Raw genomic sequence first — 14,739 nt, 5'->3', positions numbered from 1 at the left:
GCCGAAAGACACAACAAAAGTACTTTAAGGCTACGCATTAAGATTCGTATGAATACTACAAGTAGAGGGGTATAAACAAAAATGGAAAGCTATGATGAGGAAAGGAAGGACTACCAGAGGTAGTGAGAGATTGTCTTAATGGAAGTAAATGTTGGGGAAAAAAACAAAAGCAATTGGGTAGAACATCATGTAGGCAAAGTGGCAAAGAGTATACTGAAAAATAAGCTAAAGAGAAGATGAAATCAGTAGTTTTTGCCAGTAGGGTTGTCAAATAGGATAGAGGGTAAGCAAGAAATGGGGGGGGGGGGGTAACTGGAAAAAGTTAGCCAAGGATCTAGGGTACTGGAAGAAAATTACCATGGGGAAGAAGTTCTTAAAAGAAATTGAGGAAGCAAAAGAACTGCTTGGATTACACAATAGAAGGCAGGCTGCCTTTTCAAGGAATAACAGCACAATATAGACAGAGAGAGAGAAAGAGGAGTGATGGGTAACTGGCCATCCTTGGTGGAATATTTGGTTGTACTGAGAACAGGTAAGGCTGTAAAAAGGGGATAATTAGTAGGGTGTATAGCCATATACACATTAATTATAAAACTCGATCAGAGAAACTTGTACTGAATGGGGAGAAAATTAGGATGGACATATTACAATCAATCAAAGGTAAGAAATGTGCAAGGCTTTTAAGTATGCAGTTAGTCAAGATGTTTTAAGATATTTGCATGGATTTAGTTGCTCCAGCAGAGTAGAGGGATAAAGCCCTGACTATGACGCAGCCGACCCTGGTTCGATTAGTGGTTCAGGTGACTAATGTTGCAGCAGAGCTGCAAACGTGTGCCTGACCGAGGTGGGAGAGCATTTATCGATAAATGTTCCCTAAGTGGGGGGGGTTGTGGTCCATAGAGAGGAGTTGCTGTTGGATGTGGTAAACAAATGAGGGGGGGTTGGGGAAACGGAAGCAGGTAGGGTATATAAAAGAACCCCCTGTATGGAAGCAAAGATGTAAGAGCCCCTGGGACACCCTTAGGATCCATGACTGGCCCCAACAATTATGGAATAAGTCCGGGGAGGGGGGATACTAGAGACTTGCTGGTAGACCTGGCATGGATGTGGGGCACTGTGGGATGGGCTGGTAAAAATGATGTGCAACAAGGGGAGGAACCAAAAAATTATATTTGCATAAAATGCTTACATATATATATATATATATATATATATATATATATATATATATATATATATATATATATATGTTGTACCCTAAGTAGATTGCACAGGACCTTTCCTTTGAGGTTAGCAAGAGGGGAGACTGGGAGCAAATATTTTGTTATTGTACAAAACTGATCAGGTTTAAAGATGCATTGCAAAATGCCAGGTGCTGGCAAACCAAAAAGTAAAAAAAAAAGTTATACAGAGAAACCAATTAATAAAAACTAGAAGAAAAACCTAGCCAAGATAGATTTTTTACTGTGATACCTTAAACCTCATGTAATAGAGGCCTATGGGATACATGCAAATGACCCCTTAAGAACATCAAGTTTTTCAGCTATATGGCTTCTGAATGTCCATAACTTTTTGCTTTTTCTTTTTAAGTCTTTGTGAATACATTCAGGCCAATAAAGCCAAATCCCAGTAGCTGTGTACATGCATACTGTGGCCTTCTTATGACCTCATTAGTACAGGATAAGTGGACTGTTTTGCTATATTTAGAAACACAGGCTCTTTACTCCCAGCTATGTCCATACCAATTAAGGTGTCTGCAAAATATCCCAACTAACATCCAAACCCAAAAAGTAAAAATGTCACACAGACAATCCAGTTAGTAAAAATTGGAAGAAAAACCTAGCCAAGCTAGAGTTTTCACTGTATGATACCTTAAACCTCCTGTAATAGAGGCCCGTGGGATATATGCAAATGACCCCTTAAGGACACCAGGTGTTTCAGCCACTTGGCTTCTGAATGTCCATGACTTTTAACATTTTATTTTTTGTGGATACATTCAGGTCAGTAAAGCCAAACCCCACTAGCTGTGGACATGCATGTTTCAGCCTTCTTATGACCTCGTCACTACAGCATAACTGAACTGGGTCTTTACACCCAGCTGATGTCCATAACCATTAAGGTGTCTGCAAAATATCCCAGCTAACATCCAAGCCAAAAAGTAAAAACGTCACACAGACAAATCAATTAGTAAAGCCAAACTAGAGTTTTCACTGTGTGATACCTAAAGAGAATGTGCTGCTACATTGAAACAGGGAGACTAAAATGTCAAAACATAAAAAAATCTTTTTAGGTTTAATTATCTTAGTACGCAAAAAAGCAATAACCAGAAAGTAGATATCAGGAGTTAGACCAATCTTGAAGATGTGCTCAGTATTAGAGAGAAAATAAAGCAGATGGAGATGGACTTGTTAGGGTAAAGAACAAGGTACAGACACTTAAATGGAATGTGTTTAGGCCATTACCTGCACAGTGAGGAAATGAGTGATGGGGAAGAAAGGAAAGTGGTGCAGAAATAAGAGTTAATAGGTTGCATGTAGGTTTATTAGTTGGAAAATGTCAGTAGTTTGAAAAGTTGAGAAGTTTTTGTAAAAAAGTGAAGAGTAAGTTCAGTAAGTATGTTTGTAATATGATGGTCATGGGGACTTTGGATACGTGCAGTTTGAGAAATTCTGTATGCAGTAAAGTTGTTTTTAAAAAAACTAAAAATCCATCAAGAAGCAACTGGTGTTGGAGGTAAGTTGGAGCTTTGGATGAAGGGGGTGAAGAGGGGCTCCATTAAGCTTGATTGGTGGTTAGAGTGGTCTGCTGGATAAATAGATTTAATTAAAGAAATCTGTAATGTGGTAAATCCCAAATTTTGTTAAATAAAAATGTGGTTTAAGGCATTGAGTATAGAAGATTAAATGTTAAGTTGTGCATAAAGGTACGGGTTAGAGTTCACTTTTACTCCTCCTGTTGTTTGTTAGATATTGTAGAAATAGGATGAGGGAAAAGTTATCATAATGTCAAAATATAAAAACTGGATTAAAATGACAGAAATAGTTTGCAAAGAGGAAAGGCTATTAATGTATTTCACAAATATGTAACATCAATGGAAAAGGTAAAGAGCTAGCTTTCAAAATTAATGTAATGAAACTATGAATAATTTATACAGTGGCAGGTATAAAAGTAAAAACTGCATTTGGTTTCATGGCATAGTGAGATAAAGCCATGACCAAAAACCAGACAACCTGGCTTCAACCAGGAGTATTAGTGCTGAAGGAGCCAGTGTCGGGAGGGGCAAAAGAATAACAGGGTATTAAATCTGCTTATCTCTTTGGGGGGGCAGCTTGCTTACAGGGTGTATTCAGGCTGCTTCCAGCAGAGACTTTACATTCAAGAGATCAACACTTGCCAGGTGGATGCTTCAATGGGGATCAAGTGGAGTACATATCAAAATGGAGGTTTGGATGTTCCCAGTTAATGGTGTCCTTGCATGTCAACATGCAGTGCATTAACATGTCCGGGGGGGGGGGTAGAACTTCTATCATGAAACCTAGCCTAGTATGATAATCCTCTCCCTGTCCTTTGCACAACTACAGTGTGAACCACCAATGCCAGAATAGCCAGAGTCTTATTTCATCCAGATGGATGCCCCCCCCCTCCCAAGTGACTGGTCTTGCAAGACTATGTCCCAGTAATGATGACTCCAAAGTAAAGACAACACTGTCAGACAAGGAAAAAGTGTGAAAGTCAGAGGAGGCTACCACAGTCAAATCAAGGAAACATAAGTATAAGAGGACATAACAGTGCATGCAGGGGTGTGGTGGAGACACCTATGCTGGGGGGCACACAAGCAGTTTGAGTTCCCTCATAGAGACTTGGGAGGTGCCATGTGGTGCTGCTTGAGAGTGGGCATGATATCTTGCTGATATTAGCTCCTTATGGAAGTGAATGACCCAGTGCTGGTGTACATTGCACGTTCCACCATTAAAATGTTACTGGTCAGGCACATAAGTGAGGAGTAATAAGTGCAACACTCCCTTGGCAGCAGTACGACACTGCCCTGGGACACCTCCATCTCCTCACTGACTCAAATGTGAAGGGTGCTGTAGTTGTGGCAGTTGAGCATAGGCACTGGTAGCAGCTGATGGTCAACTAGTAGGTAGCTAAAAACATGCACAAAAATAAATATAGAGGGTATGGAGAGAGGTCTTTGCAATAAATAAGTATATAAGTCGGAACTACATTTTATAAAACAGCTAGGCATATTCCTGGACAGTCCTCTTCATTTTAAATAGGAAACTGTTTTTAAAGCCGTACATGGAGAAAAATAGGTTCACTTCATATATATTAACATTTATAAGTACTAAGTCTAAAAATGTTTTCACTTCTGTTAATATGCATGTATATTCCATTGTACACTACAATTTTCTTTGTTCTAGGCAACATTTGAAAAGGTAGGCATAAAAATATTAGATTTTTAGATGCATTTTATGAAGAACTGTAAGGGTTAAAAAACATAAAATATAAGGAGAGGTTAGCCATCCTAAATTAGTACACTACTGAGTATAGTAGACATTCTTTTATGGTATTTAAGGCATTGAGGGAAGAGAATTTGAATGCGTAACTGAAATTGGAGCTGGCTAACATAGACAGTGACAAAATCGCTAGGGATTAGAGTAAAGGGAGCGTGTTGTAAAACTATCCAAAGAAAAAAAAATGTTTTTTTGTTAGAAATGTAGAAAATCTAGTTCAGCTTTAAATGTGATCAGTATTAGGAACTAAATGTGTTCTTTTGATCATACTCCCAGCGGCAGTTTCAGAGGTCTCCCATCATCTTATGAAAATAGAGGCTATATTGCAAAAACTAACCACCCAGGAATTTTTTTTGAGATATAAGAGTAAAGTGGATATTATTCCATTTTATCTCATTTCTCCTTCAAATACATGTTAGTCCTCTCCTAAAAATTTAAACTAGATCATGGGCTGAATGTCATTCCAGATCCTTCTCTGGTTACACACTTACTGTAGTTTAGGGGCACAGAGGAGCTGGCGCCTGTCCTGGATATTAGTGTTTACAAAGCAGAAGGATAAATCATCCTGGATTAGTGTGCCAGTTTGCTGCAAGAGGTGTGCATATATGCACAGACTACACACAGCTGTGGGCAGTTAGGAGACTTGTAAACTTACAGCCTAGCTGGCATTTTTCTGGACTATCCAAAAATCAGAATGATTCTGGTAGTCCAGAAAGCACTGTACAAACTCCAGGATTCTATTTAGCAGCACAAACAGAATCCTGGAGTGTGTAAAAAAGCAACCTCTGTCTGTATGTTTTTTTTTTCCTTCACAAAAAGCATTGCTAAAACAATGAGGTGGAGCCTGAGATATTCTGTATAAACAAAAAAAAAAGAGTAGCGCAGTATGAAGTTTAAGATCAAATTAAAATAAATAGATTAAAAGGGACATTCCACCCTAATGGCGTATGCATTTGTTTTATAAAATGGGGGTGAACATGAGTAGAAATGGGGTAGAGCTGTGCGTAGTCATAGGATTTAGTCTGGTTTTCGGCATCGCAAAAGCTGTCTATCCTAGACACTTGCCAGATCACATGCAGCATAGAGTCATAGATAGGTACTAGGCTATTGGCCCTAGGGCCTATATAAACCTAGCCAAAGGTACCCTGGCTTTCGCCACCCAAGAAAATTATTTTCCTGTGCCACTGTCGAGCAGAGCCACAGAAGTGATCCCCGGGGTGAATTTCCTATCTCCCATCCAGTCATCAAGATTTTTCTTGAAGAGTGCTAATGAAGAGCTTTGTTTGATATAGATAGGTAGTTTGTTCCAGAGTATGGGAAGTCTCTGGGACAGGAATCTATCCCTCCAACATGTTCTGTTTATTGTGGTGACGAGGTTTAGGTCCCTAGAGTGTGTAGCTCGTAGGGATTGGGATTTCTTTAAGTGGCGCATGTCTAAAAGCTCTGGGTTTGACATAGCTTTGTGTGTTAGGCAGAGATCGCCTCTGAATAGGCGATATGCAACGGAGTAAAGCTGCAGTTTTTTGAGACGGTCTGCATAGCGCATCTCTTTGAGGCCGGTAATCCTCTTTGTGAAGTATTTCTGTGGCCTTTCCAGTTGTTGTAGATGTCTTGTGAGGTACATACCAAAAGGGGCATTGTACTATATAATGGGTCTAATGAGTGACAAGTAGAGGAGAACAATGACCTCTTTTTTTCCTGGATGAGAAACCTTTTGTGATGAGGTGTGCCACATAGAAGGATTTCCTGACTACTGTGGCGATGTGATTATCAAAGGAGAGACTACTGTCCACCTGTGTCCCAAGGTCTCTTATCACACTTTTGGTGTTAAGTAGACTACCACCTATGTGGTAGTTCATGGGTACTGAGTTTTTACCAGAAGGGATGACAATGCACTTTTTGGCATTGAGCTTGAGGCCATGGCTTTGACACCAGGCATCTGTCTCAGCGAGACCCTTTTGTAGGATGTCCACATCTTTTGGAGTTTTGATTATGGCTCCTAGTTTGCAGTCATTTGCGAACTTCGTTAGCCAAAGACCTTCTGTGTTGGCCTGTACTTCAGAGAAGTAGATACCAAACAGGAGAGAACCCAGGACTGAACCCTGCGGTACTCCACTTGTCACTGGTCTGAAGTTGGATTTGGAGTCTGCTACTTTCACAGTGTGAGTTCTGTCAGTGAGCCAGTTGGCAACCCATCTTGTGACATAGGGATTTATACCTAGTTTAGTGCGTTTATCTATAATTCCAGAGTGGGGGATGGTGTCGAAAGCCTTGGCGAGATCTAGATAGGCTGTGTGAACCACCTTACCCTCATCTACGGCTTTAGTGACTGCTTCAAAGAAGTCTATCTGGTTTAGGAGACATGATCTGCCTTTTACAAACCCGAACTGGGTGGGGTCCTGAGTTTGGAGATTACCAATGTCATTGTTTATATGTTCCATGATGATACGTTCCATAGCCTTGCAGACCAGGCTCGTTAGGCTAATGGGGCAGAAGTTTCCGGGGTCTGTGGTGGCTCCCCCTTTGTGGAGTGGGATAACTATCGCTGTGCACCATTCAGTGGGCACATAGCCTGAGGTGAGGCTATGATTGAACATGGTATTTAGGTGGGGTGCCAGTTCGTTCTGTAGTTCATGTAGAACACAGCCTGGGATGTCGTCGGGTCCCATGGATGCTGTGTTCTTGGCTTTGGATAGTGTATTTTTTACCTGTGCAGCCGTGATTACAGGAACTTTACATTCTCCTGGTATAGAGATGGGCCCTTTAGGGGATGACAGGAGATAAAGTTAGCACTGAACCTATCTGCCAGGATGTTGGCAATATCAGTTGGTTCTGTATATTTAGTGCCATTGTGCTGTAACTCAGAGCAGATCTGAGTGTTGCTATTGAGATTCTTGACATAGCTATAGAATGCTTTGTGGTTGTCTTTAGAGTCAGTGGCAATTTTGTTTTCATAACTAGCTTTGGAGGATTTTATGAGGGATCTCAGCTTCTTACTGAGGCTGACCAGGGAGTTGCTCCAATCATGGGATTTTACTCTTTTTTGCAACAGTTTCTTTCGTCTGCTGTAGAGTTTGTTTATGGCAGGGGACCACCAGATTGGCTTCCTTTTTTTGGAGGATAGCATCTTGGTTCTGTTAGGGATTGCACGATCCATGCACTCGTGTAAGTGCTTATAAAGTGCATTTGTATAGGATTCAGCAGTCATATCTCTATTGTCCGTCAGCATGGGTGTCGTGAAGTTTGCCACTTCTGTCTTAAGAAGCGTGAAGTTGGCTTTGGATAAATTTTTTACTGTGGTTTCCCTAATGGGGGGTGGAGGAGGGATGTGGATGTCTAGCGTGATTAGCTTGTGGTCAGATCTGACCAATGAGGAATTGACCTCTGGTGTGGAGCACCGGTTGCCCATGTTGGTAATAACCAGGTCTAGGATATTGCTGCCTCTGGTGGGGGTGTGGATAAGTTGATCCATGGCATTGGAATTTATAAATTCCAGAAAACGTTGAGCACAAGAGTTGGTACATGAGTAGTTTTCCCAGTTAATGGTAGGGTAGTTGAAATCACCCATTATTAGGGTGTTAGGTTGTACCCTAATATTTTCCAGTGTATTAAGAAATGAGGAGTGGGAATCCTGGGGCATGGTGGGGGATCTGTAGCAAGCGACAATTTGGATTGCAGTCTTGCCCAGAGTTAGTTGCACTTGGATAATCTCGGATGCATTATGCTGAGCAACTAGCCTGGAGGTGTGGATATCCTTAATGAATATGGACACGCCTCCGCCTTTAGTGTTTCGGTCCAGGGTAGGTGGCCAAAAGATGTGGTATGAATTATAGCCTGGTAATGCAGGGGTACTCTCTGACGCCTTGAACCAGGTCTCTGTCACTGCACAGATATCGATGTTCTCCATTTTAAGGAGTGCCTCGAGAGAGTGCATTTTGAGGTTTAGACTTCTAGCATTGAGTAGCAATACCCTCAGATTCCTCTTGCCAGTACCTGTTAGGGTGGTGAATTTGTCATTTGAACCTTGCCTAAAAAAGGCACTAGAGGGGTGGCTAGAGCCTTAACCAGTATCCAGAATCCCAGGGGCGACAGGTGCAGGCCATCTCTGGCAAAGCATCGTGGCTTGTCAATCATGTCATCCCGGGCAGACAGATACTAGATCCCCTTAGAATGACACCAGAAGCTTAGCCCATTGTTGAAGTCAATCATTTTGTCCTTGTACTGTGGTATCATTCTGGGTGATGGCAGGATGCTACTCAGGGCTACGATCATACCTGCCTTGGCTACAAGATCGGACAGCTCCTCCATGTCCCTTTTCATGTAGTCCAAGGAGGTATGTATCAGGTCATTCACACCAACATGGACAATGACAGAGTCATATTTGTACTTGTTGTGGAGTGACCTGAGTGCATGTGTTATGTGGCGGATCCTGGCACCCGACAGGCAGCTGACAGTAACTTTCTCCTTGTTTAGCTTGGTGAGTGGAACATCAGTGTGCCTGACTATAGAGTCACCTATGACCAGAGTGTTGGGTACGTTGTTATGCCTTATGGGCTGTGGTTGAGTGGCACACTGAGTTTGTGGGCTATGTGTCATTTGGGTTGTGTTCGGGGGGTGGAGGTTGCTTGCGTTTCTGCTTTGGAGGTCCCTGTTGCTTGGGCAGATTTTTACTGAGAGCCTCCGCGAATGTAGGTGTGTGTTTTGTGTTTCTATGTGTGTATTTTGGTGGTGTAGGTTTTGAGGGATTATGTGCTGAGTGTGGTGTGGTGCAAGTGTTTACCTTCTCCTCTTGACTGTCTAGTCCATTCTTGGGTGACGAGAGCTTTGCTTCCAGTTTGGCTATGTAAGTGCATCTCTCACAGGTTGTAGTGTTGGGTGGTAGGAGGAGAGGGTTGTCTGTGTACATGAGGCAATTGCTGCATTGCCCCAAGATGCCCAGATTTATCAGGTAGACAGGAGAAAACACCAGGAGCTGACCCTTAGACATGCCTGGATAGGTGTTTATTTGTTAAGTACTAGAAACTGTTTTCCTCTAGACAGTGAGGAAAGTTGAGTGCTGTAGTAATTTGTAGCTTATTTAGTGCTTACAATAAGTTCTGAACAAGTGCTGAGTTCAAAGAAACAGACAAGTGCTGAAACAAAAAACTGGCTAGTTCTAAGAAACAAAATTAAGCTAGAAGGCTTCCCTCCAACACAGAAAGGCTTGGGGGCCTAGAAGCCTACAAATAGCCCTGGACACAGCAAATCTATATCCAGGCTAGACTACCCACAGGAAAGGCAGGACAAAAGCTTAGAACATTTTTTTTTAGTGGAAAGAGAGAAAGGAGTAGCAGAAACTAAGCTGATTGGCCTTCTCAAATGTTCTCCCTGTACTGGGTAGAATGAGGTAATGACACTAGACTGGGAGGAGGGTCCCCGATCAAATTTACACTAGGGGCGGGCAACTGCAAAGCCACCAACTATAAAAACACTATACCAACAGGGAAGGAGGGTGGCAAACAAATTGCAGAAATGTTTCTCACAGCAGAAAAGCAGCAGTGAGCCTTTAAATGAAAGTTTTAAACAGCTAAAGGAGCTTCTAGAAAAAGAGTTTAACTGCAACAGGTTATCAGAAACAAACAACCCAACAGATGCTTAATAAAAGTGGACAATTTCCAGTTAATACCTCACACACAGTGAAACTAGCTAGAAAAATATACAGTACACAAAGTGCTATAAATAAAGAAATAAAGAACAAAATAATCAAAAAATGGATACTTAATGTTATATATTATAGTTCCGAGTTTGCTCAGTGTCCTTCCTTCGATTAGCTCAGTGTGAAATGGTTTTGGAATGTGGGAGGTGACTGAAGCAAATAAAAAAATGTTATGATCACAGGGAGGATATGCAAACTGTGTGCCGCAGGTATTCTTAGTTGAGAGCCCTATGCTATGAGGTAGCAACACATGTTGCTACACCACACCAGCTAGATATGTTATCTTAAGTAAGTACTGTATAATGTATTAAGTATCTTTTGCGATCATCTTGCATTAAGATGAAGTGTTGCTTTTTAATTAGGCTATATCATATGGATAATGAAATTTAGGGAAATGATATTAAATGTAATCAAACACCTCAGACACAGCTTAAGGCAGTCTCTTCTAGGCAGGATTTAATTATGTATGGCTGTATGAACATCTGTCAAAAGACAATTGGTCAAACACAACTTGTCAGTCAGCAGCCTATCGACAAGAGAAAAAAAATTATTAGTTTTTTTTTTTTTTTTTTGCAGGAGGCATAGCATCTGCCAATATACCAACTCGGAGATTGCACTGCAGTGGGGAAAGGGCAATTTTCTTGATCCCCACTGTGTTGTGATTTCAAGGACAAATACAACCTGCATGTTCAGTCAGATGAGCCAGTATTTTTCCGGGTTTGACAAGTTTATGCTAGATAACTTGTCTGTAACCTATTTATCTGCACAATTTTTAAGACTTGTTGAGTATGGCACTTTTTTCTGCTGACAGTTTGATCTGCTTAATGTTGTAATAGCCTTGTTTCCAAAAGCAAAACAAAAGTAACAGTGGTGCAATGATTTTCTTGTAAATCAAAGGAAATTATTATAGGGGAAAGGTGTACTAGTCCAGTGATCTTTTGACATGAAGTCCCCTGAGAATGAACTAATATATTTTTGGAGGCCCATCTTCTTTTCTTTTGCAACTTATGAAACAGAAGATGAATAGAACAGAACAAGGAAGAGACATTAACACAATATTAAAAACTAAACTAATAGCTTAATTTGAATGTAATAACCAAAGCAACACAAAATATATTTGATTTTAATTTTTCTATATTTTGTTACTTAGAGAGAAGTGTGATACTTGATAGAGGTGGTAAGTATGAGTGTTCATTAGCAGGCCATTGCAATACGGAAACATAATTAGTCTTCCTTAGTTGTGAAGTGTACTTCCAATTAAGTTGTATTTTCTCATTTAAAGATTATGTAAGTTTTATTTGCCTAATATTTTTTAATATTCTATTGTTTTTAGGCATTTGGAGCAGCTGGATTAAATAGTGACTATCCACTTGCACAGTTCCTTTGCTGGGCACGTGCTCTTCGTCTAGCAGATGGCCCAGATGAAGTTCATAGAATGACAGTGGCGAAAATAGAGATGAAAAATTGATGTCTTTAAAATTTATAAGGCACAGTTGAAATAATCTTCACAAGTTTCGATTGGATATTTTTTGAAAAGACCAGCAATATTTCAGTCTTTTATAAATTATTGGCCAATCAGTATGTCATTTCAATATATTAGTCATAAGTGTCTGTAAAAATGAGAGTCAAAGTACAGTGTGTTTAAGTTTCACCTGCAATTTAAAGGTGATACTGTCTTTAATAGTGCAATCTTTAACGGTGCTGTGATTAAATTTGCCAAAGTTTTTTAAAAGCACTAATGTGCTTTGTCAACTTATCAAATTTGATTAGACGTGGTACAATCCTAACTACAACCTAGTATAAAAAAACAGCATAGTAAACAAAAAAAGGAGTTTACAATAGCTTGAATGTAAATTAATTTTGTTTCATGATTTTTATATCCTAAATGAATATGTAAGTATTTGTGTGTGTGTGTGTGTGTGTGTGTGTGTGTGTGTGTGTGTGTGTGTGTGTGTGTGTGTGTGTATATATATGTATATGATGTTAATATGCAAAAAAATTAAACTGCCTCATAATTCTGATAAGTTAGTTTTATTTACATGGGCTGATAGAAGTATCCTTGTGAAGTGTTTGTTTTTAAAAGGAAAAGTGTGTTGTGTACTTAAGAGAAAAAATGTTCAGGTTTTCAGGATGTACTTATAGATCAGTGAAACCTTTTTATGCTGCTTCCAGATGATATTGTTCAGTAGCTCTGCATGTTGTGTTTTTTTTTTTCTAAGTACAGAGGAAAAATGTACTTAGAAGTTAGTGAAAGTGTTCCTTACCTTTACACTTGAAACCATACCTCCCAACTGTCCAGATTTTTGTCTAATATTTTTGATATTTTCCTTATAACATCTGTGGTTTTCTGTCAAATCATGGAATACTGAAATCAATAAATAATGACATGCATTTGAGTTTCAGAATTTATATCCTTCAGAAAGTGCATGCTGGTACTAACCCTGTTATTCTAGCAACTTTCTAAGTTTGTAAGGTAATATTTAAGATTTGTCCTTGTTACAGGGCCTTTTCCCCATATTACTTTAGCCATTGTCCAGATTTCTTGTGCCAAGAGGTTGAGATGTATGCTTGAAACAGCCTCCACTGTTAACTGTCATAGATGCCACTGCTCTTTAAAAGAAAAAAATGCCAGGTAAGTTTAATCTGAAACTTTCTGCAGATTGTGATGAGTCAGTGGCATATTCTGTACAATGCTGCGTTTTTTGGAAAGTCAGTGGCATATTCTGTACAATGCTGCGTTTTTTGGAAAGTCAGTGGCATATTCTGTACAATGCTGCGTTTTTTGGAAAGTCAGTGGCATATTCTGTACAATGCTGCGTTTTTTGGAAAGTCAGTGGCATATTCTGTACAATGCTGCGTTTTTTGGAAAGTCAGTGGCATATTCTGTACAATGCTGCGTTTTTTGGAAAGTCAGTGGCATATTCTGTACAATGCTGCGTTTTTTGGAAAGTCAGTGGCATATTCTGTACAATGCTGCGTTTTTTGGAAAGTCTTGGAAGGGCAATGATACTGTTGCTGATTTTATTTTCTAGAACACATCCAGTCATCTAATTTGCATCTACAATTCAGTTAGTATTTACTTAGCATAGTCTTCTGAGGTTTGTATTTCATTTGCATGAAACTGCACATAAAAATGGATTTTAAGATTTTATTTATTTACTGCTAGCTTGTGTTTGACTTGAGTAATGTGCTGATCTATGGAACCTACTTCAGACATACTGTGGTGCAGAACACAACACCTATCCACTGATTATGTCAGATTATTATAAATATTAAAAGAACATTAGTTCATTGTTAGCATAATGATGACAATGACTACATAGCAATCACATACACAGGTTAAGTATAGTGTACTGAACTGTGAAAAGGTAACAGTTAATTACATATGTAGAAGTTCTAAGTAAATGTTTTAACTATAGTGATGATCATCATTAGATCCCTGTTGCAGTGACCTAAGCTTTATGTAATGTATCCTGCCAAGGATCAGACAACTGGCCAGCTTCAAGAGCTTTAGGGCACATTCCTCATGCCCCAACTGCTGTAGAGCTTGAGGAGAGTAGTTTAAAGACAGGGGTTAGGGTGCCAAACTGTCAGAACTTTCTTACTATTGAAATTTGCTCTCTGCTGCAGCTTTGAGAGATTGACAGTTGCTTAGTGCTTCTTTAAAGTCGGGCAGATAAGTACCCCATTGGGGACTAGCTCCAATTTTCTATGAAAAAGTGTATATTTTCCTATGAAAAATCATATTTTTCTGAGAGGACTTTGGTCTGGAACTAAGAACTAGTGTCAGGGTGCTTGACAGGGTCCTGTATTAATTTTCTCAAGTCTTGCTGTTTATTCTGGGAAGGACCATGATTGCCACTTGTCACTTTTTTCGGTGAAGTGATGGATCTGGCTCCCACTCTTCAGACATTCCTCCCCAGGCACAAGAATAGAAAAGATGTGCAATAAGCTTCATCTTTGCCTTGGCAATTCTTTTTGGGCAAGAGAATAAGCAACTCTTGTCAGCATCGGAGGAGGGAACAGGTGCTTCTGTGTGGGGCCACTGTGAGGAGCTTGATTTCAGGGGAAAGGATAGACATTCTGTCTCTCTTGCAGCAAAATCTCCCAGGAAAAGGAAGCATAAACTTGGGATTTTTTTCACCTGTCCCCTTCTCCTAGAGCAGACAAGGAGGACTGGCTGGGTTTTGGTAAAGTTTTTTTTTTTTAAAAATCTGAGTTTTCCCTTAATTTAAAAAGGAAAATATTTCCCTCTTTCTCAGATTCTGATTTTCAGTTTGAGAGACAGCAGTTAGACTTGGACTGTGTTTCTAAAGTTCTTACTCCATATAATGGGGATCTGACTCCGAGGAAAGATTTTCTTCAGACCCCCCCCCCCCCAAAGAGTTGTCTTTTTCTGATACTGTTGCCAGAATTGAAGGAGTTATTTCAGTGGGAACAAAAATGAATACCAGAGTCCCAGCAAAGGTATGATTTGCTACAGGTGGGATTCCCTTCAATCTACACCTGATCCTCTTGCTTTGCTAG

At 40.0% G+C, this 14,739-nt stretch overlaps 1 protein-coding gene across 1 annotated transcript in view; it reads left to right on the top strand.

The window, feature by feature from the left end:
• The window catches only part of ACAD10 (acyl-CoA dehydrogenase family member 10), a 1,588,826-nt gene extending 1,576,270 nt beyond the window's left edge, over nt 1–12,556 (top strand). The window contains exon 21 of the mRNA XM_044068620.1: nt 11,546–12,556. Coding sequence (XP_043924555.1) covers nt 11,546–11,680 — 135 coding nt within the window. The 3' untranslated portion in view covers nt 11,681–12,556. The remainder of the gene's footprint in view (nt 1–11,545) is intronic.
• Nucleotides 12,557–14,739: the final 2,183 nt, after the last annotated feature.

This window comes from Protopterus annectens, chromosome 4.part0 (assembly GCF_019279795.1).
Source record: "Protopterus annectens isolate FY-2018-M chromosome 4.part0, PAN1.0, whole genome shotgun sequence".
Lineage (NCBI taxonomy): Eukaryota > Metazoa > Chordata > Ceratodontiformes > Protopteridae > Protopterus > Protopterus annectens.
This window is presented reverse-complemented; position numbering and strand designations above follow the sequence as displayed.